The sequence below is a fragment of the Epinephelus fuscoguttatus genome, linkage group LG4 (assembly GCF_011397635.1).
Source record: "Epinephelus fuscoguttatus linkage group LG4, E.fuscoguttatus.final_Chr_v1".
In the NCBI taxonomy this organism is placed as follows: Eukaryota; Metazoa; Chordata; class Actinopteri; order Perciformes; family Serranidae; genus Epinephelus; species Epinephelus fuscoguttatus.
In genome coordinates, this window is record NC_064755.1 from 20,545,095 (window position 1) to 20,570,925 (window position 25,831).

The following is a 25,831-nucleotide window of genomic DNA, read 5'->3' on the forward strand; positions in this document are numbered from 1 at the left end:
ACATTTGCGTAAACGTGAAGAATTTCCTGAGAAGCTGCAGTTTGCGCGCTGACAGGCCTTGGCCACAAGTCGCACTTTAACTTTTCACTTCAGTTTCAAGTGATCGCATACAGATGAAGAGAGAGATAAAGTGGTGTCAGATGTAAAGTGAAAGTAGTAAAGATATGCGGATTTAATCCATGTGGAGTCCTGTGAGAGAGCAGAAAGTAAAGAGGCACACAGGAGGAACATACCCCAAAGTACTGATGAAGCCATTCACCGAGCCCTCCGCGTAAAGAGACACAATGTCTCCAATGTGAAGAAAGCTGGACCTGTGCTCTGACATGTTTTACTCAATATGCCTTTTCACATTTGTTCCAGTTTCTCCATTTAGACACGACTGGTGCTTCTTCTCCTCGGGTGAAGTAATCCACACGTTACAGCGCCTCCAGTTCAGCAGCAGTCCCCAGATTCACCTTCATTCTTCCGCCTCTACATTTCACCAAGTCGATTCAGTGAAAGGAGGAAAAAAAAGTCGAAGTGCAGAAGAGACAAACTGGTGGCGATTTAGGAGACAGCGCTGTGTGTTTTGAGACTTATTCAACTTCTTCCTGTATGTCAGACAGACCGGAGAGTGCTCTTCTTCACATCCACTTGAGGGGGAGGAGACTGCTGCTGTCAGGGCTGTGAGCGAGTTCCGTCCAAAGACATGTTTTTGTTTTTATTCAGAGCAGGCCCTCTGAAAAGGACAGCTCATTAAAATGTAAGCTGGAGAGTTAATTATAAACGGCAGGTGCATGAGGAGACATGATGATAAATATTTAAGATGTTTTAGGGGATCAAAATGTATCATAAAGTCTGCCCAATGGACTAAAACACATGTAACCTGTTGTTTCTGCAGGGACACTGCATGATAAGACTTGTGAATATATGGACTTTTTCCAAAACTCATCACACAGTTAGCACATCAGAGGTTAATGTGGGTCACTTTTATTTGCTTTGACACAAAATGCATTGAATGGCAACTTTCAAAATCCATTGAAAGTGTATTTACACTCCATTTGGCACAGTCTTACATGTAAAAAACCTGTCACATTTACATTCAAACCCAAACATAACACAATATAACTATACAATCTACTGCAGTTTGCCAAATTCTGCTACATCTACATCTAAAAGAAATGTTAAACAGCAGGGCAAATTTATTTTAATAGCACATTTCATAACCAAAGGCAACCCAAAGTGCTGTACAGATTAGTCAAGTCAAAGTTTATTGTAGCCCACATACACACACTGTGCTTAAATGGGCTGTACAAATAGTAATTTTAATTCAATTTCAATATCAATTTGATCTATAAAGTCCAATATTACAAATCACAATTAGCCTCAGAAAGCTTAACAGCCGATAAGGAAAAACTTCTCCCCCCAAAAAACATGGTGGACAGACGTGCAATAGATGTCATGTAAACAAAACAGAATGCATAAAAAAAAAAAAAAGCATAAACTTGTCAGTGGGACGCACAACACTAAATGCCTTATTTGATGACCTCCCAAAAGTAAAGGTTTCCTTTCAGTATCTGAAACAGGAGGTCTGGAGGTCCTGGGACAGAACATTTTCATCATCAGACACTTAATTTCTTCCATTCTGGTGAATTTTTATGCAGCAATTTGTGCTTTTCTGCTTCAGTTTATGGTGTAAATGTCTTGAATTATGTCAAAATAAAAGACCTCCCCTTACTACTACATGTTTTTATTAATGGGGGGTGCACATGCTCTAAATATTAAGGGGAGCATGTCCCCTGTATCCCCCCTGAAATCTACACCTATTCTACAGAAGATTTTGTACAGGGTGAGGAAAAGGGGCATTTTTCACTTGTATAGGACGATGTGGCGTCTCATCGCTCTCTACCAGTCATAGAGTGGTTTACACCTCACCCCAGGATGGTGTCACCCCCCCCTGTCTTGTTGGGGCTCCTCGTCACATTTCAGATGTTAGCATGAAAGATACATTTACCCTCTAAACTTTAAACTTTTCACAGAACACAAAGAGTAAAGACACAAAAATAAAAATAATTACAAATAATATTAAATAAAAATAAAAAATAATTACAAATTTCTCTGTACTAACTTTGCTTTTTATTCTTTCCTCTCCCACTAATTGTCTCATAACCCCTCAGATTTATCTTATGACACACTGGAGGGGCCCGACCGCTAGGTTTGTAAACCACTAGACTAAACAACCGGACATTGATGATTCAGTATTAAGAATCTTATCATATAATCTTATCAATAACAGTCACAGGGGACATTTTTCTACAGAATGAGTACTTTTACTTTTTCTCAGTTCAATTGGTGATAGTGATGAAGATGGTGGTGATGATGATGATGTTACTGTGGAAAATGTTACAGATTTTGAAATGTTGAGCCACGAAACATTCCAATTTCCAAATATGTGATAATCATAGCACACAGACATAAAGACACCTGAAACAAAGTGCCAACATTAATCTAACTTTAGCCTCTGTTTTGTTCCTCTCAGTTCCCTTATTCATTTAAAAACTCATATAAAACTCCAGAAGGTGGTCTGATGACCTGCAGTGAAACAGTGACAGAAGCCTTTAAGGAAGAAGGATGGTGGCGGCTCTACACATTTTCATGTAATACCTAGATTGAGTCACCAGGGGCCACTAGAGATCAAGACTCAGAGGGGTCATACGGGCAATCCCATTATCTGACCTATATCGCCCTCTAGTGTTCACTTCCCTGAATCAACAGGTAATGCTGCTGCTGCCCCTCTGACTGGCTCTCTGTGTGTTATACAAACAAATAGACCAGTAAAGGTTATTTCATACTGGTGTCAGTAACTGGATCCTCAGTCACAGTGACACACATTTCAATCTGTAAGGCCTAACAAACATTGTTAGGTTCAGACAGATTATATACCTATAAAAATAAACCAAAACTGATTTAAAATTAAATAAAATTACAAAATAAATACAAACTACTTCTTTGACCACTATAGAGGAGGTGACACAGTCGCATAATGGCAGACTCTCATCTGAGAACGAGAAAAATGGCCTGGAGTTCCTGAAAGAGGTGCTGATTTTTATAGCCTACTCCTCCATCACAGCTTACCACTGACCTTTTAATGCTGTAAAAGTATATACTGTTGGCACACAAACTGCCTGGAAGTCACATCTTTACAGCCTTGATGTGCGTAATAGTTATTTTGACACACTGCCTCTAACAGGAAATAGTGCTGTATTTTACAGTCACAGTTTTTTTCATGTGGTGAGAAATGAAGCAAATTGTAATTAGCATCATAGGCATGACTGTACAGTATAACCTGATCATGTAGTACAATGTAAATACAGTGTGTATAATTCAGAGTATAAGGAAAAAATACAACAAATGATTTTCACATTACTCACCTTTAAACACACTGTACAGTATACATGGTAGCCTCAGAGGTGGAGAGTAACTAAGTATATCTACTCAAGTTCGGAGAAAATGTTAGGTACTTGAGTATTTTCATTTCATGCTACTTTACACCTCCACTCCACTACATCTCAGAGAGAATATCCCGTACTTAAAGCACATTTTTCTGCTAATACCAACATTTTTTTTTACCTGTATTTTTGCATTGTAGTCTTATTACTTCAGTAGATTACTTTTTCCACAGTGGCCTGCTTCACTGTTCAATTACAGTTTATCACTATTCCACAGAGTAATAAAGACAGAAAAGCAAATTACTGTAAACAAATGATTAAAACAATGACTTACAGTTATTATATGTATTATAATAACAGTGTTGAGGAAGCTACTTTAAAAGCATAGCTTACAGCTACCAATTACTTCACAATGGAAGAAGCTGAACCACAGCAAAGCTACACAATAGAGGAGAAATCTAGTTTGGTTAACTAAACCTACTTAGAAAAAGTAGTTCTAACCATGGGTGGATTATGACAAAGTGAGCCCTTGGGCCTGGACGCATGTAAGCCCCCCCAACCCCCTGTTCACAGTTCATATATAAACCAAACAAAAACAAAACAAACAAAGTATTCTTGGGAAAGTTACAGGAGTGTCAGCTTTGGTTTTGTATACAACGTTCATCAGTCAGACAGTTGCTTCCCAGAAACTAGAGTCCAGATGGGGGTAAGACACCAGGCAGGATTACTCAGTTAGTCATTCATTCTATTTCCTGTTACCACTTATCCTGTTGGGGGTCGCAGGGGGGCTGGAGCCTATACCAGCTGACACTGGGCGAGCGGTGGGCACACCCTGGATAGGCCGCCAGATTGTCACAGGGGTGATACATAAAGACAGACAACCATCCAGGCTCACATTCATGGGCAATTTAGAGTCACCAATTAACCTGCATGTCTTTGGACTGTGGGAGGAAGCCGGAGTACCCTGAGAAAATACACACTGACCTGGGGAGAACACACAAACACCTCACAGAGGGGCTCCCCCACCCCAGGGTTTGAACCAGAAACCCTCTGCTTGTGAGGCCACAAAGCTAACCACTGCACCACCACACCGCCCTCTGTTAGCCAGGTAACTTCTCTGAACATTTGTTAATAAATATCAGCAATTAATATTTATGACTAATTGTGATTGAAGGGGTTCAATTACAGAAGAGAAGCAATGGTAAAATAAAAATAATAACAAAAATCATTTCCCTCCCCTTATGGCTCAAAAATGTTTGTTTTAGTAGTTAACTACACAAAAATATCGCCAAAAAACTAATTTAACTACTTGAATCATTGTGCAAATATGAATGTGGTTGAACTACTAGCAAGCCACTGAAATGTAGTTAAACTACTAGTTCATAATATGTAGTTCACTACTCCCCAACACTGTATTGTACAATTTTACTTACTACTTGTTTATGTGTGTATTGGGTTGGAGAGAGTTATGTCAGTGCATGTCACAGCCTAAGAGACAACCAACACAACAACATATAGTTCATCTCAACACAGATCACACTCTGCCCTTTTATTTACTCCTACATACATTTTTAAGAAAAAAAAAATAAAATAAAAAATAAATGTATTTAAAGGCCTATCAAAAAAAAAAAACAACCTCAAGTGTACTTCATGATTTTCACTGGCATAAATTGTAATAGTGCTTTGGCAACACATATGAAACGTCATGCCAATAAAGCTTATTGAATGAGATAGAGAGAATGTGTGTGTGTGTGTGTGTGTGTGTGAGTGTATTGATGTTCCCATGCAGGCGGGCAGTGCAGTGCAGTGCAGTCGCACCTTTCCCCCACACAATGCACCTCTCCACTCCCTCCGTCACTGCGCACCACACCGCCCTGTTCCCTCGCTGCCGTGTGTAGTCACAGAGCTCCACACCGTCACAGCACAGGAGACTTTCACCCTCTGAAACCTGCCAGCAGCTCCACACTGACCCTGCTGCTCAGTCTGCCTCCGACACCACCACCAACAGCAGGACTCTCCCCGGTCACACTCCGCTTCACCGCCAGTCGTTCCCGTCGTCGCGAGGCGCCGGTGGATGTAAGTAAAGCAGACTTCTTAAAATTTAACAGGCTTCTTTCCGAGCACGTGCGGTTTGTGCTCCCACACAGGTGATATACAGCGCGGTTGCTTGTTAAACTTTATCATGCAAGTGTTTATTGTTTCACCTTTGTTGCCTCGTGGATGTGCCGAGTTAAGAGTTCGCGCGGCTTTGAATAAACAATGAAATTAACCTGATATGGCGAAAAAACTTGAATATAAACACGGTGTGGTGTATTACCTAAAGGGAAAATGAGTATCAGTGTACAAACAGTGGGTCAGATGATAGTCTGGGACAGGAGAGCTGACACAAGGTGCAGCTCTTTGTGTCTCACACCACATTGTCAAGACTTAATGACAAACTATGTAGTCACTGTACTCTGTGTGCTGTGGCAATTGTTCCTACATGGACTATGTGTACTCCACCTCTGCTGCCTTCAAAGACGCACAGATGTGTTAATGCACATGAACTTGCACTCTTTTTATTCTTAAAGGCTGCTTTACTGCCAACTGACCATTTTCAACCCAGCTCAAATCCCCCTTTAGGAGATTAGGAGGCAAGTTGGGCCCAGCCTGCTTCATTTTACTTGTGTGTATTGACACATTTTATCCTCTCCCCCCCAGAAGCTTGAGAGGTGAACGGTGTGAACAGTGCTGGAATGCAACAGGATTATCATCTGACTTTAACACAGAGGAGGCGAAGCGACCAGCCCATTAGATCACACGTTTTCTGCTGCACTACAATGCCTTTGAGGTTATAATGTCTACGCTGAAGCACGTTATTCTGCAGGAGAAAGACCAGGACGTGGAGAAGAAGCTGGACTGGAGTTACATTGAGTGGGTTGAGAATGAAGATGTCAGCCCAGGTGTGGCGAACGCACAGACACAAACAGACTGGGGGCCTCCTCAGCACAAGGAGTGCCAGACCAGCAATCCCATCATAATGCACATAGATCTCACACGGACACACTCCAAGCTGAGACACACGTCCCTGGTGGACACTGAAGGCTTGGTCGCACCTTTGTTCCAGTTTGACCGGCAGGCCCCTGCCCGCATCTCTACATCTCCCACTTTAAGGAGGATGAGGAGCACCAGACGTCCCCTGATGGATACCCGGGATCCTGTCATGATGGGGAGCACTCGAGAGGAGCCTTCCTCTGAGAGTACGCCATCCCCCACAACCCCCCTGTCCGCAGGACACAGAGTCAAGTCTCCCCTTGCAGCGAGCCCCCTCTCTGATGGAGAGATCTGTCTCGATTATCAGCCCATGTCATCATGTGGCCGACAGAGAACCAGATCCTACAGATCAAAGACTTTTGACAACGGTATCACTTCCACGAGACAAGAATGTCACAGTGCTCATCCTACTCTTACTAACAAATTTGGATTTCCTGACAGTGGAGTGCAGGTGAGCATTTACCAATTCTGATTTTAATTGATGTGTGTGTGTGTGTGTGTGTGTGTGTGTGTGCACATATTCATTTGATTCCCTAATCATCACGCAACCCTCTCTCCGTCATTACCACGAGTCATGTGCTGTAGTCTGGTGAGGATTTTTAATACCAAAGCCTACGAATTAAATGGTTACACATTCCTTCCTTGCGGAAACCTTCTCTCCCTCATTCTGCCTTGCCTCCTGCGGTGGTCACTCACAATGCGAGCTTTTGACAGCAAATGAATCAGCAGTTACATGCACTGACAGCTCCGACCAAACCCACTGCCTGGAGAACCCTGGGAAGTGCTCTCCTTGGGCCCCTATTCACCGCAGTCAGCAGTCACCCAATAATGGAGGGGTCAGTGAGCGATGGAAAAAGATAATGGGGAGATCTATTCATCAGCTCGTGGTATTCAAGCGAGCACATTCTCAATAGAGTCCCGACATTCTCCTCAGATATCAGAGGCTTTTGAATCCAAGCCACCACTTAAAACACTGATTCGAATTTGAATGTCTTTGAAAGTGATATAGCAGTGTCGTTAGCAGTAGGTCTTTGCACCCTCTATTTAATGCTGGGTGCACAGTGAGACAGTGCTAATACGCCATGTAAACAGTGTGATAATTACAGCTTTGGGAACTTCAAAATAAAAGTAAATTAGTGTGTAAAATTATCTGATTTAAACTTGTGTTGATTACATGCTCAAAGCCTCAAGGAGATGTTAATCATCCCAGCACATTTACTGTAATGTAGGAATTCTGTTCATAGCAATGCCTTAGCAGAGGTGTCAACTCGAGTCACTCTCAACTCACGAATTTGATGACTTTACGCCCGACTTGACAAAATCAAAAAAGACTTGCAACTCAACTTGGACTTCAACACCAATGTCTCATGACTTCACCAGGACTTGAGGCTTTTGTGTTGAAAATACTTGATCGTCTACTTTACCCTAAAGATTTAAAGGTATGTCATTAAAAGATTGCGCCGCAATTGAATCAATTAATGTTAGCACGACTCACGACCCAGCAAGTCGACACTTAATTCCTGAGATTTACTTAGTTAAAACCAATCCGACAGCATCCAACCAAGTCGCAGGAGAGAACCATGAAGAATGAACGCTACATTACGGAGGGCCTGTTGGAAACAAATGATAGCAAAGTTAATTTAGTTTGTGTACAAAAAATACATGGTGGTCAACAAAAAACAAGAACAAAACTTGGGTTGAAAATTATAGAGACACAACAACGTCCAACTTTGTTTGACATTTGAATTTGCTAATATTAGTATACTGTAAAATTTCAATTAAAAGCCTAGTCCCTCTTTATTGCCTAGTCCCTTCTACTATCCTGGTGTGGCCACACATTTTGACAAATAAAAGCCTGTCTCAATTAGAGGCCTGGTCTGGTTGCCAAGCAGTTCATTGTTTTAATAGAAGTTCTTTGGATGTAGAAAACCGTTGGCTACCTCAAATTATACTAAGTAATAATTATAAGTAGTAATTATTATATTGATTTAAATAAACAATTTCACTGTATTCCTAACAGTTTTGTGTAGCTAATGCTTAGCTAGTGTTAGCTTAGCAGCATTTTAAAAAGCGTTTGTGATTTTTGTAAATTCTTTATATTATTACTCAGTTGTTAAAATGGCATTACACTCAGTGAAAAGCGCTTTATGACTTGTTCAGGACTTGAAACTCGAGGTTTAGGACTTGGGCCTTGAGACTTGAGTGCAAAGACTTGAGACTTACTTATGACTTGCAAAACTGTAACTTTGTTCCACCTCTGTGCATTAGTGCAGAGGTTAGTTTTGCATTTCCTGATGACATTTTTCCTCTCTTCACAGGAGAAGGAGCTTTACCATAGCAGGTGAGTGAACCTTGAGCTGTTTTGCATGTCGTCACAGTGCCCTGTCACCATAGCCAAAAACACCGGGACTTCCCATTCAAGCATGTGAGAACATGTTTGCATATCAGGAACGTAGTAAAATTCGTCCTGTAACTGATAAAACTGGGTGACGTCACGCAAACTTGTTTGGTTTTTTGTGGTTGTTTTTTTTGTCACCTTGACTTTTCTCTAATTTCCATAGTGGACCGCAGCTGCTTCTTTTTCCAAAACACCTGCGTCACATCATTTTTTTAACATGGAATTTGACCTATAACACTGAGCATCGTGAGCGAGGTGCCTTCTGTGGTCGCAGGACACTTGTGTGCAAGGATGATTGGACCTTTTGGTTTAAGGAGCCCCATTGTTCATTCATTGTCGCTCATGTCTTTGTTAATGGGGCATAAGCTTGGTGGGTGAAGTTTTGAGAGTCCCATGGTTATGTATGGGCTAGACAAACCCTCATTAAGGCTGTTTTCTCTTACCGCCACCCACACCCCTCCTAATGGGCTGCTGAGCTCTTCCCCTCACTGGATAATTAGGCAGCTATTGTCCCTGTAATTGCACCCTGGCACTGTGCCTCTTACAGTGACCGGGCCCTGCGAGCCATTGGTTGGGACAGTTTTGTTTTTGGGCATCATTATTTCTCTTGTTGTCCGGGAACAAAACACCCATTTTTACAAGTGCTCTCAGTGGCAGAGAGGCTGACACAGAGAAAGCTTTCTGAGCGGTCACAGAGCAACAAGATGTCATTGTGAGGATGCTGTGGGATGAACTGCAAGGAGGCACTGACCTGGTTTAGAGGAGTAATCGTGCCTTTCTTACTGTCCCATTAGCAACGCATCCTCTACAGTGCTCAGGTGCTGACTATTGTCTGTCCTACTGATTCAGCGCGGCCTGCCTATACATTGATCCTGAAGGGGGGGCTTGTATCAGTTTACCAGGGAGAACACGGCCCCTGCCAGTGAGCGCGATGAACAGTTGGTGCTTTCACAGTTCAACAAAAGTGCCCTGGAGGGAAAAAACGTACCAACGTGCTCCTGTTCAGCTGCGGACCAACTTATCTTCAAAGTGTACAGGTTGGCCCTGCAGTCATGCGGCCTACTTGTGCATTCAAGTTAGTCTCGTTTGCCTCTTGTGCAACTGTGCAGACACAGAGGCACAAATGCAGCTACTGTACGAGGGGATATTGTGACTCTAAGAAAGAGCATTCGGTCTAACAAAGCAGATTGTGCATATAATAGTAGACCAGTACCAGCATTGTTCCCCTTGCTTGCACTTCTGTATTGTATTGTTATAAACAGGGTCATTAGCTCTCATCTGTGAGCCCACTTCCTTTTGGTCTGATTATGGTCTGATCACGTCCTGATAGCTTTTATGAGGCAGAGTGTGTTGATGTACGCCTGCTGCGATGAGGATGTATTTACAATCTAACAATGGTGCGAAATGGATTCTGTAATTCAAATTTTGTCTCACTATTTCTCCTTTTTCACATCCTTTTCCATCTACTTCTGAATTCTAGATTGTTCTTTTCAAAGGCAAGACCGTGAAATATGCAGAAGTGAAACCGCAGCATGTAGACGCAGGTCACTGACCAGCTAAAAGTGAACCTTACCTTTTGGCAAAACCAGCTTGTCAGGTTGCTGTGCAGCTCATTTCTGCTGACTGCAGCCATGTTGAATGACAAGGAACTTTTTGTTAGCATTGGCACAATTTGGAGTTGTTGGAGTCATCAGTCAAGTTTTACTGCGGTCAGAATTGTTTTATTCTTGCGACAAATGAAAACATTCATGTGGCCGTGCCCTGATAAGATATTTAGTGGGCACATTAAACCACTTTGGCCCTCACGACATGTTTATATTACATTTACAAGGGTCTTTGGTTTTTGATTTCAACACTTGAATGTCCATTTCACTCTGAGCAGTAATCCCTGAAGCCCAACAGCAGAGAATAAGTCAAAACACTTGAGAACAGTGGCTGTTTGAGCTTTGCCTGGGGCTAAAAGGCAGGCCTGTGTTTTTCCAGCCGCAGCAATGCCTCGGTTACTAACTATGAAAAGGAGACCAAGAGGATTATAACTGGCGCGCACTGACAGCTCGCCTCCTTCCACACAAATAGGGTGATCCATTAATCAGCAGCTATCCACACATAAGCCCGACACATAACGCTTATCCTTTATAATTTCTGCGACTCATGTTAATCGCCAATTTGCTCCACAATGCAGATGGTATTCCAGTGGTATTTCAACCATGTAAAATGACAAAAGGAATTCTGTTATTTCCTGTGGCTCCACTAAGTCTGTTCTCTTTGCGCTGTATTATATTTACAATGGAATAATAGTGGTTCTTGTAACAGTGAATCTCAGATGTCCAGTAAGGCTGTTTTAAAAATCTCAGGCGTTAACTGCCAGCTTTAATCTTGTTTGTCAGCCAAAAAGAAGCAGAATACCATCTGAAGACGTAACACCTGTTTACTGTCCCCTCAGGCTTCAGGAAAGGAGACGGAGCTCGGTTGTGGTCAGCTTGCCCGGACTGGATGTTTCACCAGGGGACCTTTTTGTGTCCAATGGAGCAGCTGACATATTAAATGGCTCAAACTTCTCTGGTAAAATTCTATATTGTATTATATATATTTAAAAGGTATCGTTTCTAGCTTTTTGAAGCAAGTGGCTGATCAGTAAAGTGGTGGACGATTGGTGTATGTTGCAGTCAATGAACACATCAGTGAGCCTCGGTCTTTCAAGGGGAACACCACCTGAATAAAGAATTTCAATATGTTATTTCAATGGCCTAGGAAAGTCCAATCAATTTGTGATCATGAACTGCTCTCTCTCAAAGCTAGAAACCAGAGAAGTATGTCTCAAACTTATGATGTCATAGGGTGTAAGGTCTGGAGCTGCTCCATAGACAATTAATGGGAGCCTGATTTTGTGGACCCACAGAATGTTTTTTTATTCTTTTTTATACCCAAACAAGTTTTACTCTTTTCTGTTTGTGTAGTGCTGAAACAGAAAACGCACCCATATGCTCAGATCATTTCTCTGGGTGCCCTCAGTGTCATCTAGAACATCTTTACTTATTCATTGTCAGTGCAGCAGCTCCAGACTTTATACCCTATGACATCACAAGTTTGACTTTTAGCTGTCTAGTTTTGGGACTGGGAAAGGGTTGTTTATTTGTACTAATATTTTGGGACTGTCTTAGACCATAGGAAAAACATGTATGAATTTTGAAAATGGCTGTAGTTCCCCTGCAAAATAAGCTATTACGTGTGGTAGAGTGCAGCTCGGGACACATTTTCCTGACCGAGACATTTATAACCAAGCCCGGCCTGACTTGGACAGACTTTGTGATTTTTAAGTCTATACCCGACCCGAGCCCAGTGCAGTTTGTTACCTGATATAGTAATTTACCGCCTCCTGTCTGAAATGTAACTACTGACCTGTGTTGCGTTCAGACGTTGCCACGTAAATAACAAATTCCAGCACTTGAATAGGCCATAGCACAACACAGCAGCAGTAAGTCAAGTGGGCTGAACCAAACCAGAGGAAAATTTCTGATTTGTTATCTGAACCCGGCGGATCCCATCAGGCTCTGGGCAGGTATTCACACACACTCTAACCCATTGTTGCATGTTGCAACATGTAAGCATCAAAGTTTTGTTGTTTCCCGTTCTCCATTAAAAGAATACTTTGCTGATTTTCAACCAGCATTGTATCGTAACAATGTGGGTAGAATGTATATATTAACTGTGGTAAACCTCCCTCCATCTTACTAGCGCCCAGATCTCCCTGTCTTTAGAAACATATTTTAGTGCGAGAATTTGTGAACAAGAAACGGGCGCCATACTGTTTCCTTACTGTTAAAATGGAGGCTGCAAAAACTGATGTCAAACTGTAAAGCAAAGCAGTGCTGGTAAAATATAAACCAAGATTCTGTCACTGCGTTGCCTATTTCTCATGTCATTTGTTTCCAGAAACATACTTTAGCTTACTATTTAACTGTAAGTTGAGATCACAGCTGGCAGCTATATTGTTACAGCCAGGCTCACGTTTAGTTTCCCACCAGTAGGTGTGTTAACTGATCCAGTGTGATGCAGTGCTTTCTGGTAATTGCAGGTTTTCTACCTCTTGTGCAAAATCAAATGCCACAGCCCTTTCATCTCTGTTCTCTCTGGTCATGTAGCACCAATTTTAAAAGTAATTTAATCTTTCTACTGCATAGACAGCCCGGTTTTGTAAAAAGACCATCTTTCCAGCAATGGAATACTTCTTTATACATTGACCCTTGACCCCTCTGAAGTGAGGAAGATTAGTAACATGGTTTGACTTGAGAAGAAACTGAGTAACAGTTTGAGTAAATGTTTTGCTCTTGATCCTGTATTATTTTTCCAGTAAAGAGACTTTTGTAAGCCTGTAGTTGCTGTTATTTTAGTTGATTTACTGTTCTGTGATGAGCTTTTTTGCTTGACAACTTTTAATTTAAATAAATTGCAACATAATTTTTCTAGACTAACCTAAATTCAGTTTATAATCCATCATACACCTTGAGCGCAAATGCAATTATTCGAATTTAAATTGTCACCAACCCTGTTTTTTTCTGAAGAAGACAATATCCATATTTGCATCCATAGTTGAAGCCAGTTTGACACTTTGAGGCAGATAAATGGAGCTAGCACTAGCATGTGTTTGGCCTCAGATTGAACACGTTAGTGAGCGTATACTTAGTCTGTGTGTTGGTTTGTGGTGCAAAACTTCAAATCATGCGCCAAAGACAAAGGCAAGGATTTGTGTACTGCTTTTTATGTAATCCAAACTTTGATCTCAACAGAAAAAGTCCACCACAGTTGTAACCCTCACACAAAGATTTGTTTGTTTGATTTGAACCCTATTCTCCATGATCAGTATATTTTTTTTGTTTGTTTGTTTTTTACAGATACTAAGAAGTTAAAGTGGCCCTTTTCGCGGCGTAGTACGGTAGGTGTGTTGTTTGTCTGTTAGTTGTTGTTGTGTGTGGCCGGTGCCAATGCTATGCCTGTGGTTTTGTTCTGATGTACTTTGTTTTAGCCATGGGCAGTTGGTTTGGACATTGTTCTCTGACCCACTTCTCAAAGCAGATTAATGTGGTTCCTCTTATCCCTTTTGCCCCGCACTGCTTTTGTAATTGGTCAACACTGTAAAAACAGAACTTGAGCTAAACTTGTTAGTTTAGTTTTTGAACGTTGTTCTCCAACGGTGTGTCAGCCACGTCCATAACTGAAAATCCTTTCTTAAAATCTGCCTAATGTAATAACTGTATGTGTTTTCCTTTATATTTCAGACTAAAGGGAAGTCACAGACAGGCACAGCGTTAGATATTGCGAAATATCTCTCAACATTACAGATTCAGGACTGGAGAGACTCTGACCTTCGGAGGTATAAGGTGAGAAATGAGCCTTGTCACCAGGAAAAGCCCTTAAGCATCTAGGCTGTTTGTTATGTAAATCAGCATGTTGGTCCTGACTGTGCAGTGACTCCTAATGCAAGCAAAGTCACAGTTTGAACTAATAGATCCAGATTTCCAATCCAAATAGATCTCAGTGTTTAACAAGTGACTCAGACATAGCGGGTCGGCACTTAGAGGGAAGCTCCTGCAATGTTTCTGCAAGAACCTGAAATTCTAGGCAGTAACCAGTCAGGTCGACCCTGCACGCGTATATAAACAAACACTGAGGTACACTTAAGTGTGTCAGGGTGGGGGTAGGAACTGCACAGTGACAGAATATACAGTTTTTATTCAAACACACTTTCTGGGGTGGAAATAAAACTGTTATTTTCCTGTTTAAGTCTGTCGTAGTAGTTTTTATTTTTGCTGAATAAATTGATTTGTCTTTCTGCCCATCTGTGTGCAGGACTACTCTCTGGCGGAGTTCCTGCGGGACCAGTCTTCCCAGGTGAGCGCTGAGTCCGACCCTCAGGGCTTCAAGAGACACGAAGCCATCTGGGAACTCTTCACCAGCGAATGTGTTTACTTCCTGGATCAGCTCATGGTTCTCAAAGAGGTGACTGTCCACACAAAGCCTCAGAAAGCACACGCACATGCAAATACACACACACACGGGACCACAAATAAATAGACCAAACCGAAATGAAACCCAACACCTGCCGCTTTGTCTTTTTCGTGTTGTCGCTGAATTCCTGTCAGTGAGGTTCATGTAAAAGTCTCTTTAGGATTAGAAATTTAATGCTCGCACAGCAGATAGTGTGAGCCTGTTATTCCTCTGTCTTCTTTGCTGCTCTCAGGTGTTTCTGGCTACACTCACAAACCTGCAGATGAGGAGCTGCCTGACTGATGTCGACTCCTGGAGGCTGTTTGCAAACCTCAATGAGCTCTGCCTGGTGAGACATGATGCAAATAAGTAGCGTGAGGCCTGTTAGTTTCAGGTGTGTTATGTAAATAATTACAGGCAACAGCAGCCTTCAGTGTTATACTGTAATAACACCTGTTTGTTGTGCAGCATCAGAAGGGAAAAGAAAGCCAGTCTCACCTCTGTTTTACACATGGAAAAGTGCTTTCAATTAAAAAAGATGATTTATTTATTCATTTATTAACGCTTGATTTAATCAGGAAAGCTTCATTGAGATTGAAAATCATTTTTCAGGAGGCACAAACAGCAGGGAGTGATAGATGACCCACATAAAACAGATAATACAAGATACAGTACGTTACACAATCAGAATTAAACTGGAAAGCCGTAAATAATATTCATAATAAAATCACAGAAAGGATTTAGAAACAACCTAAATACAACATAACAGCTGTATAAACCCATTAAAATAAAGAACAATATAAAACAGTAACATAATGTGTGACCAGCGTCGTCATAAGTAACAAAACTAAACTAAAACTAGGCGTGAAAAACATTTTGAATAACTGACATTAAAATAAAAGCTAGACTTTAGGATTAAACAAAAACCAACTCACATGATATTGTGTACCAACTAAAAAACTAAAACTAACTAACTAATGCCTTTAATGTTAGTTCAAATTTGTCAATACAACACACACATGGAGGCATTGCTGCATATGTTTGTTGAGACTGACACGTCTATGTGACTGTGAGTCAATTGCCTTCACAAAATGCTGTGTCTGTATTGTCATATTCTGAACTTGCTAGTAACTCTTGCACCTGACAAAAACCACAATATTATGATTAAAAACTGTAACTAATACTGAAACAAACCAACCCTCTCCGGAAACCAACTGAAACTAAACTGAATTTAAAAGATGGAAAATGAATTAAAAATACGAATAAATAACTTTGTGTGACATAAATAGTGTTTTTATTGTTAGAACTCAACTCAGGTGATGAGGACTAGAGTCAGTCTCCATATTAGTTTGTGAATTCATTCATCACTCATTCACCATGTTGAGGGTTTAGCAACCTGCAGCTCCAAAGCCACATGCAGAACTTTAAACCCTCTCCACTGGGTCCCTGTGGCTTTGACATAAAATTATATGGAAATGAATAACAGTTATTTTTTAACAGTCAAATTTTCATTTGCCATTGTTGTAGGCCTAAAGTGATCATTGTATTATACAACTGTAAAAATGTGTAGCCATACATTGAATTAAAAAAAAGTTTAAATTTAATTTAAACTTAAATTTGCATCATACGTCTACAAGGTGGTGCTTTTCCCTCTAAATTTTGCTGATCTTCAGTAGCGTTAGCCTGGAGTCTCTCTAGCAAGGCTAGCTATGGAGTACAAATCCAAAAAAAGAAATGTCTTGAAGTAAAATAAAGGATTTAATAGTGTGTGGACAGATTAATTTGCTTTCACCACCAATGCTGCAAAGCTAAAGTACTTAATAGTTATAAATAGCCCACTGCAGAGTAGCCACCTTGTAGTGAGTCATATTAATGAATGCTCATTAAGACCTATTCATAATGTTGATGGGCTAATATAGACTTAATAGGCTGTTATCTTCATACAAATATGTTTTGAGGCTCCAGACAATTTTCTTGCTTTTTTTGGCCAATAATAATTTTTTTTTTTTTTTTTTTTTTTTTTTTTTGGCTCTTTTAATTGTAAAGATTGCAGACCCCTGACCATGTCTGTTACAGTATAACTCAAACACCTAATGAAGAAGTTTTAGTGGGGATTCAACTCAGTTTTGTCACTGTTTTATTTATATTTATTTATATTGGTTATTTTTGGTATTATCTGCAGTATTACTTTGTGATACAGTTGCATTGTTTAATTTAGGAAAAAAATAGAAGCAAAACAGGAAATTACATTTAAAAATGTGGATTTGAGTGAACCTGAGTGTTGCAGGGCCGTGCTGTGACACTTGACACTGTGTGTTTTCTGCTGCAGGTGAGCTTTGGTTTCCTAAACAACCTCCTCCGCGTCATCAAGGACACGTTGGAAATTACGGAGGGTGGCGTGCCCACCCTGCTGGAGCTGCTGAGCAAGGCGAGTGTGACTCACAGGTGGAGACACACATTAGCACAAACACGCTGACTCAGACCAAACACGCTCAATTAATTGCTCAGTTGTAAAACTCCGCTGATAAGACACTGGAGACAAAGGAAACATTTCAACTTGGAGACAATGGATGGACACGAATGCAGAACATATATACGTTTTTCAAAATAAAACAATAACAAAGAAATCACATTAGTGGGTTGCCTAGCTCAGGTTGTCTTAAAGAGGGCAAACTACTTTGACAAACTGAGAAAAAACAAATCTACAACAGCCCTAGTTTAATATTTTGTTCTTTGATGATGAATAATTTGGCTCCAAGATGAAGGCAAATAATAGAAACCTCTTCATCATACTGTTAAATTATGCATCACAGGAAGCAGCCTCACAGTAGCTGAAGAATAGATTTCACATACAGGGTAAAACTTGTGCTTGTACCCAGACTGGTATCTTCCTCTTGTCTTTTTATGGTCTGTTTATCTGCAGCATAATGGCTGATGTGACAAAGCAGTCTGTATCCTGCTGTTTGTGTAACACTCCTATCTGTTGGCAGGCTTTTCAGGAGAGCATATGTCACTGCCTGCAGAAGTACTGCCTCAACTACTCCGCAGCTCTGCTTTATCTGGACAGCCTGAAGCCCAGAGAGGACTTTGGATCTTACGTGAAGGTACAGGAGTGGGACTCAGTGAGGGCAGCTAAATTGTGAGTGCTAGTCAGAGCGGCGGCAAGGCCGCCGTGTACTGTTGCAGTGCCAAGTGTAAGAGAGAACACACAGCAACACTGCAGCCAAAACAGCAAACAACCAGTTCAGTGTCACCAAGGCCTGCCAAAGAGAGGAATGTGACCATGTGTCCCTTGTGTAACCTTCCCTGTCATCATGCTTATGTACAGTACAGGCCAAAAGTTTGGACACACCTTCTCATTCAATGCGTTTTCTTTATTTTCATGACTATTTACATTGTAGATTCTCACTGAAGGCATCAAAACTATGAATGAACACGTGGAGTTATGTACTTAACAAAAAAAGGTGAAATAACTGAAAACATGTTTTATATTCTAGTTTCTTCAAAATAGCCACCCTTTGCTCTGATTACTGCTTTGCACACTCTTGGCATTCTCTCCATGAGCTTCAAGAGGTAGTCACCTGAAATGGTTTTCCAACAGTCTTGAAGGAGTTCCCAGAGGTGTTTAGCACTTGTTGGCCCCTTTGCCTTCACTCTGCGGTCCAGCTCACCCCAAACCATCTCCATTGGGTTCAGGTCCGGTGACTGTGGAGGCCAGGTCATCTGCCGCAGCACTCCATCACTCTCCTTCTTGGTCAAATAGCCCTTACACAGCCTGGAGGTGTGTTTGGGGTCATTGTCCTGTTGAAAAATAAATGATCGTCCAACTAAACGCAAACCGGATGGGATGGCATGTCGCTGCAGGATGCTGTGGTAGCCATGCTGGTTCAGTGTGCCTTCAATTTTCAATAAATCCCCAACAGTGTCACCAGCAAAACACCCCCACACCATCACACCTCCTCCTCCATGCTTCACAGTGGGAACCAGGCATGTGGAATCCATCCGTTCACCTTTTCTGCGTCTCACAAAGACACGGCGGTTGGAACCAAAGATCTCAAATTTGGACTCATCAGACCAAAGCACAGATTTCCACTGGTCTAATGTCCATTCCTTGTGTTTCTTGGCCCAAACAAATCTCTTCTGCTTGTTGCCTCTCCTTAGCAGTGGTTTCCTAGCAGCTATTTGACCATGAAGGCCTGATTCGCGCAGTCTCCTCTTAACAGTTGTTCTAGAGATGGGTCTGCTGCTAGAACTCTGTGTGGCATTCATCTGGTCTCTGATCTGAGCTGCTGTTAACTTGCGATTTCTGAGGCTGGTGACTCGGATGAACTTATCCTCAGAAGCAGAGGTGACTCTTGGTCTTCCTTTCCTGGGTCGGTCCTCATGTGTGCCAGTTTCATGTAGCGCTTGATGGTTTTTGCGACTCCACTTGGGGACACATTTAAAGTTTTTGCAATTTTCCGACTGACTGACCTTCATTTCTTAAAGTAATGATGGCCACTCGTTTTCTTTAGTTAGCTGATTGGTTCTTGCCATAATATGAATTTTAACAGTTGTCCAATAGGGCTGTCGGCTGTGTATTAACCTGACTTCTGCACAACACAACTGATGGTCCCAACCCCATTGATAAAGCAAGAAATTCCACTAATTAACCCTGATAAGGCACACCTGTGAAGTGGAAACCATTTCAGGTGACTACCTCTTGAAGCTCATGGAGAGAATGCCAAGAGTGTGCAAAGCAGTAATCAGAGCAAAGGGTGGCTATTTTGAAGAAACTAGAATATAAAACATGTTTTCAGTTATTTCACCTTTTTTGTTAAGTACATAACTCCACATGTGTTCATTCATAGTTTTGATGCCTTCAGTGAGAATCTACAATGTAAATAGTCATGAAAATAAAGAAAACGCATTGAATGAGAAGGTGTGTCCAAACTTTTGGCCTGTACTGTATTTGTTAGGGCTTTTGTTTTGGTCTTAGATATCACACGCTTGTCACCGCCCATCCCCCCCCCCCGCCATTACCCCTCTGTTCTAACAAACACGGTGACCACTCTTTCACCTCTCTGACCTTCTTTTTCCCACCAGTAGCCCTCCTCTCACCCTGTCCTCTCTCCTTCTCCTCTTTTTTTTTTTACTCCCAGTGGTGCGAGAGGAACGAACAGTGCCGGAGGCTGCATCTGCGCGACCTGTTGGTGGCGCCGCTGCAGAGGCTAACTCGATACCCGCTGTTGTTGCGGAATATTGCGAAGAGATGCCCAGCGGAGGAGGAGACCAGAGGCCTGCAGATTATAGCGGAGCAAGTGGACACATCTATATGTGAGCACCCAGAACTACTTCCTCCCTTATACTGAAAAGTGCATCACTACAAAATATAATCTTATTAAAGGAACAGTGTGTAAGATTTAGGGGAATTTAGTGGCATCTAGTGGTGAGGACTGCACACTGCAACTAGCTGAAACTTCTGCCGGTTAGAATTCCTTCAGTGTCCATTGCTCAGGAGGTTTTAGCGGGAGCCAAATAATCCGCAGAGGTCTCTTCCTCTCCAAAACAAAAAGACACAGTGATTTAAAACTGGTGAAAACACTGAACAAAGCAGTTTTATGTTACAAATCGATGTTTCTCTGCTGCTGTTTGGCATGCCACTAGCCCAGCACCTGTTACTGTGTGCTCTCCTTTATTGTCTGTTAAGTTGAGAGGTTTTTACCAGGAGACGAATTATCTGCAGAGGTCTCTTCCTCTCCAAAACAAATGGAACAGGTGATTAAAACCAGTAAAAACACTGCAAAAAGCAGTTTCACGTTACAAAGCAGTGTTTCTCTAATGCTGTTTGGCATGTTGCAGACAGGCCACTAGCCCGGCACCTGCTAATGTGTGCTCAGCTTTTTTCTCTGCTAACTTAAGATTGAGACATTGTGGAGGTTTTTGCCAGGAGCCAAAAAATCCACAGAGGTCTGCTCCTCTCCAAAACAAACAGATCGGGCGATTTAAACTGGTAAAAACACTGAATTAAGCAGTGTCACGTTACAAATCTGTGTTTCTCTGATGCTGTTTGGCATGCCGCTAGCCCAGCACCTGCTAATGTGTGGTCACTCTTTGTCTCTGATAATTTAAGACCCAGACGTTCAGGAGATGTTTACCGTGAGCCGAATTATCCTCAGAGGTCTCTGCCAGTAGAAACATAAACAGACCCGCCGATTTAAAGCTATAGAAACACTAAATAATGTAGTTTCACTTTTTTTTTTAAAAAAAACCTGTGTTTTTGGCTGAGGTGCTGCAAACTACTGTGGCCGACATGAAAATTCGAATGGCCCTATCTAGAGCTAGTGTTCGGTTTGTCTGTTCTGTGCTACTGTAGAAACATGGCGTTGCAACATGGCTATCTCCATAGATGAGGACTCGCCCCCTATGTAAATATAAATGGCTCATTCTAAAATAAGGAAAACAGGATTTATGTTTTCAGGTGATTAAACACTAAAGAAAACATGACACCATATTCAATTTCTGCCAATATATCCCCTAAATCCTACACACTGGACCTTTAAATAAAACAGTGATGTTCTTCACCAGCACTGCCTCATCAGCAGACACACACTGACTGTGTAAGCACACTGTAGGATGATGGGTTAGTTTTAGGACTTTTCAGCTGCTGCTGACAAGCTGAACATTCCCCTGAGCCTCAGGTGTCTCAGCTATGTCATTCAGCTGATCATGACTTAAGTGTTTTCTCAGTCAAACATCGACAGACACAAGAAACATGTCGAGCAGATGTCAAGTGAGTTATCTGTGTCAAACAAACACAGCAGCTTGTGTTTTTTCGAGCAAACGGTCGGCATGTTTTGGACGGCAGCCAGGAGCTTCTTCACAGCGTGCCTCTGCCTGCAGACCTGTTGTGGCGGTTTACTCTGTAACTAGATGGACAGGCTGTGGGAAATGTGCCGCAGCTCTGCACCTCAATGGAATTTCGTCACATTGAACAAATAACAGTACAAAAACAAACGACGTCGGCTCGACATTCTTTAATTACAGACTTTTATGTAACCATTATAAAGGTGTGCCACAGCTGCACAAGTGACGTGGAGTTATTGTAACCACGGCTAAGATGAGCAGGGCAATGTCTTCTGGGTGTGGGGGGGATATTTACTGTAAAAGCTGCGTGTGCTGTAATATCTCACAGCACGGTCACGCCTGTGTTTGGCTGGCAACCATCACTATACAGGAAAACACAGCAAGATAATGAAAAAGGGCTGAAGAACAACTTATCTGTCATTTAAAATAAAATGTGTTATTGGTAGGGCTGCAAGTAATGATTATTTTAATTGAAGATTAATCTATCGGTTATTTTCGTGATTAATTGATCAGTTGTTTTGACTAAAGAATATCAGCAAATGTTAAAAATATGACAGTGTTTCCCAAAGCCCAAGATGACATACTCAAATTTCTTGTTTTGCCTACAACCCAAAGATATTCAGTTTGCTGTCACAGAGCAGTAAAGAAACCACAAAATATTCAAATTTAAAAAGACTGAATTGCACAATTTTGATGATTTTTTTTTTTAGCTCTCTCCTTGCCCCAGTCTCTCTTCTCCCCAACCATTATGGACAATTCTTTTGCTGTTTGGATGAGGAATGGTGTCGGAAATGTGAAGGCCCTTTTTATAGATGAAGTAGTTCCTACTTTGAATAACAGCAAAATAAATATAATTTATCGCAGTCTCATTTCTTCAGATTCCTCCAAGTTCGTAGTTGTATTAAAAGTAATACACCTTATTTTCCCAACTTGCCTGAAAAAAAGCTCCAATTTAATCTCTGTTTTCTTTTGAGCCCTCCAAAAGAGGTGCAATATCTTTAATTTATACGTATTTTTCAAATTTGCAAGACCCATAACTCAAATATCTGAGGTCTGTATGGGAGATCGAGTTGGGGCTGGTTGTTATGGTGGAACAGTGGGGAAGAGCCCTTGAGGGGGTCCACACAGCCTCATTCTGTGCCCGGCATGGCCTCATTCAATTTAATGTGCTGCATCACCTTCGTTTCTCTAAAGTCAAACTCTCTAAAATGTTCCCAAATGTTGATTCCACCTGTGACAGGTGCAGACTTTCTCCTGCATCCTTAGCACACTTGTTCTGGCTGTGTCCTTATTTGTCCACTTATTGGGTTTGATCGTCACAACAGTATCAGATCTTTTAAAAACAAAAATTCACTCAGACAAATGGTAAATGGACCTGCACTTGTATAGCACATTTCTAGTCATCCGACCACTCAAAGCGCTTTTTACACTACAAGTCACATTCACCCACTGGGGGCCCAAGCTACCATACAAGGTGCCACTTACTACTTAGTTTTTAACACACTCACACACCGATGGAACAGCCATCGGGAGCAAATTGGGGTTCAGCATTGATACTTTGGCGTGCAGACTGGAGGAGCTGGGGATCAAACCGCTGATCTTCCAATTAGTGGACAGTGTGCTTTACCTCTGAGCCACAGCCATCTTTGGCGTAGTAGGAGAGAAAAATAAGTATCTTTCAGGATCTAAACTCACAGTAACAAAAGGGAAGTGATGCAATATCTCAGACTTGAGAGACTAAGATTCACATTAAATGACTCTTCTGATAAATTTATGAGAATCTGGAATCCATTTTTGGAGTATATAAAAGCTTGACTCTAAACCCCCGCTGTATTAATAAATCCATGTGAAGTAAGTCACATTCACGTTTTTATATTTTATTTTCCTACGTCTTGTAGCCGATCACAGTAGGATAGGTCCAGATTAGGCCTTTATCTTCTGTAACTGCCTGCTCCTTTAAAGGTTCTGTGTGTATGTAGGTATCTGTACATGTGTGTACTTGTGCATTAGTGTAATTTTTTTCTTTTGTAATCCTGCATAGCAGTTTATATGTTGTTAGAAAAGGGATAAATTTAAATATGTTAAAAGAAAATTGACAAATAATTGATTAATCATTGCAGCTGCAGTTATTAATGTGATTTAAGTACATTATTCTTAAAAGTAGTAACAATTTGGTCCTAAAACGATTTAGTATTGGTAGTTTATAGCAGTAGATTCTAGTCAAATGTTTTTGTCTGTCTCTTCCCCTCTTGATTTAACGGATGTCTCTCTGCTTTCAGGTGATTTAGAGGGGAAAGTCAAATGGCTGGATAACTACCAGAAGGTGAAACAGTTAAGAGATGCCCTGGTGTGGCTGCCTGTGTGGGAGCGAGACAAGCGCGCCTTCGTCCCTGAGGTCTGTGTTGCTATGTGTGTGTGTTTGTGTGTGTGTATTAATATTTGTGCCTGTTGACAGAGCAAGGCATAGAAGTCACAGATATGCACCAACACTTCATCCTCAAATGGCTTTTGTGTGCAGATTAGATGAGCCAATCATTTATCTGAATATGATATCAGATATCATGAAGAGCAAATTATTCACATTGTACAATGCCCCGTGTCATTTGCTCTTACTTCAGCGTCAGCAGCTCAGCTCTTTGGATATCAGTTAACGTGTCAAGAGGTGAAAATGTTTCCTTCTTACCTGACTGGCTGCTTCTTTTTCAGAGTTTGAAGCATTTGTTGAAGGCTGTCACTCTGGAGAATCTAATTACTCACAGAAGCCTGCTGCACGAAGGGAAAATGGTGCTCACAGGTGTGCACGCACAGCTGGCACAGATCCAACACATTTTACACGCTCTGCGCCTTGATTTGACAAAAATCTCACACCATCTGTGTTTGGTTGATCACCAGAGAACACAAAGCTCATCGATGTTTATCTGTTCCTGTTTGACGAATTCCTGCTGATCACAAAGATAAAGAGAAACAAGAAGGTACGTCGCTGTGTCGGCCTGTTTTCACTCATTCAGTGTTAGGCTGTACAGAAGCTTCGTAACTTGTTCACACTGTGTCGTCCTGTGTAGCGCTCCATCGGTCCCGAGCAGAATCCCCTCAGGATGCCACAGAACCTGGAGCTGGATCAGTTCCTGAAAGAGGGATGCACCTTCACAGTTCTGGACCAGCCCGTCTCTCTGGACCGACTCCAGCTCAAGAACATCGATCAGCTCAATGCCTCAAGTAATGACAGTATTCTTTCTTGTTGATTTCATCATGTTCTGAGCACTAACAACATTGTTGAGAGCACACAGCAGAGTCAAAGAGTCATGCTGGGTCTTGATAAAAAAATAAATTCTGTGCTTCGTTTGCAGCATCAGGGCTGCCTCACTCTTTCATAATCATGCACCAGAACCGCTACCAGCAGTGTATCGGTGCGTTCATCCTGCAAGCTGCGTCAGAGTCAGCCAAGGTACATCACCTCAACTGTGGATTTCTCATAAGTTTCAAAAGGCGTGCAGAGTTTTAAGAGCTGGCAGAGCATCGATTACATTCTGTTCATGAAAATATTGTGCAACAACATATGGATTCAGTTATTTCTGAACATCTTTGTTTTTTATGTAGCATCAACAAATGATCTAAGTGTTAACAGTCACAGAGCAGCACAAACATATTTTTTTAAAGGCAGTTTTGTGGCAGGATTCAAATAAACCCACTCATCACTTGCACTGTCATTTAGATTTATCTCATATGCTCGTAGATACATGTATGCTTATGTTTTTAAGGTCTCAAGAATTAGCGATTACTCATATCTTACTAACTGCTGGATATTAAACCTGATATTTCTCTTTCTGAACACTTCCATGTTTGACTTCCTGCAGAGGGTGTGGATGTCAAAGATAGAGGGCGCTGTGACGGCGCTGCTGAAGCTGGACTCTCAGCAGCCACGAGTCAAGAGCTCCTCACTGTGGCTGGAGTCGTCACAGATATGACCCGTCAAACAGCACTAGAAGCCATCTGAAATGTCTCTGCTGTCAACGTGCACTTCGCTGTCTCCTGGCGTCCTGTAAATGACTGCACTAGAACTAGGATCATTTTGTAAACTTCATGTTTGCCTTTAAAGGCAGCTGCTGCAGTAGTGTACAATAAATATCGGATTATAGTAAAA

The 25,831-nt window shown here is 41.5% G+C and overlaps 2 protein-coding genes across 3 annotated transcripts in view; one reads left to right on the plus strand and one right to left on the minus strand.

Moving 5' to 3' along the window:
- itpr2 (inositol 1,4,5-trisphosphate receptor, type 2) overlaps positions 1-643 on the minus strand; it is an 82,065-nt gene extending 81,422 nt beyond the window's left edge. For both annotated transcript variants that reach the window (XM_049573547.1, XM_049573548.1), the window contains exon 1: positions 234-643. In XM_049573547.1, coding sequence (XP_049429504.1) covers positions 234-325 — 92 coding nt within the window. In that variant the 5' untranslated portion in view covers positions 326-643. The remainder of the gene's footprint in view (positions 1-233) is intronic.
- Positions 644-5,221: 4,578 nt separating this feature from the next.
- Positions 5,222-25,831, plus strand: plekhg7 (pleckstrin homology domain containing, family G (with RhoGef domain) member 7). The gene is made up of 17 exons (XM_049573697.1): positions 5,222-5,504; positions 6,129-6,912; positions 8,780-8,802; positions 11,303-11,421; positions 13,752-13,792; positions 14,136-14,237; positions 14,707-14,856; positions 15,098-15,193; positions 17,174-17,272; positions 17,835-17,948; positions 19,986-20,160; positions 23,970-24,085; positions 24,397-24,484; positions 24,583-24,662; positions 24,753-24,906; positions 25,038-25,135; positions 25,545-25,831. Exons 2-17 carry the CDS (start codon positions 6,265-6,267, stop codon positions 25,653-25,655), a joined length of 2,214 nt encoding a protein of 737 aa, XP_049429654.1. The 5' UTR covers positions 5,222-5,504; positions 6,129-6,264; the 3' UTR covers positions 25,656-25,831.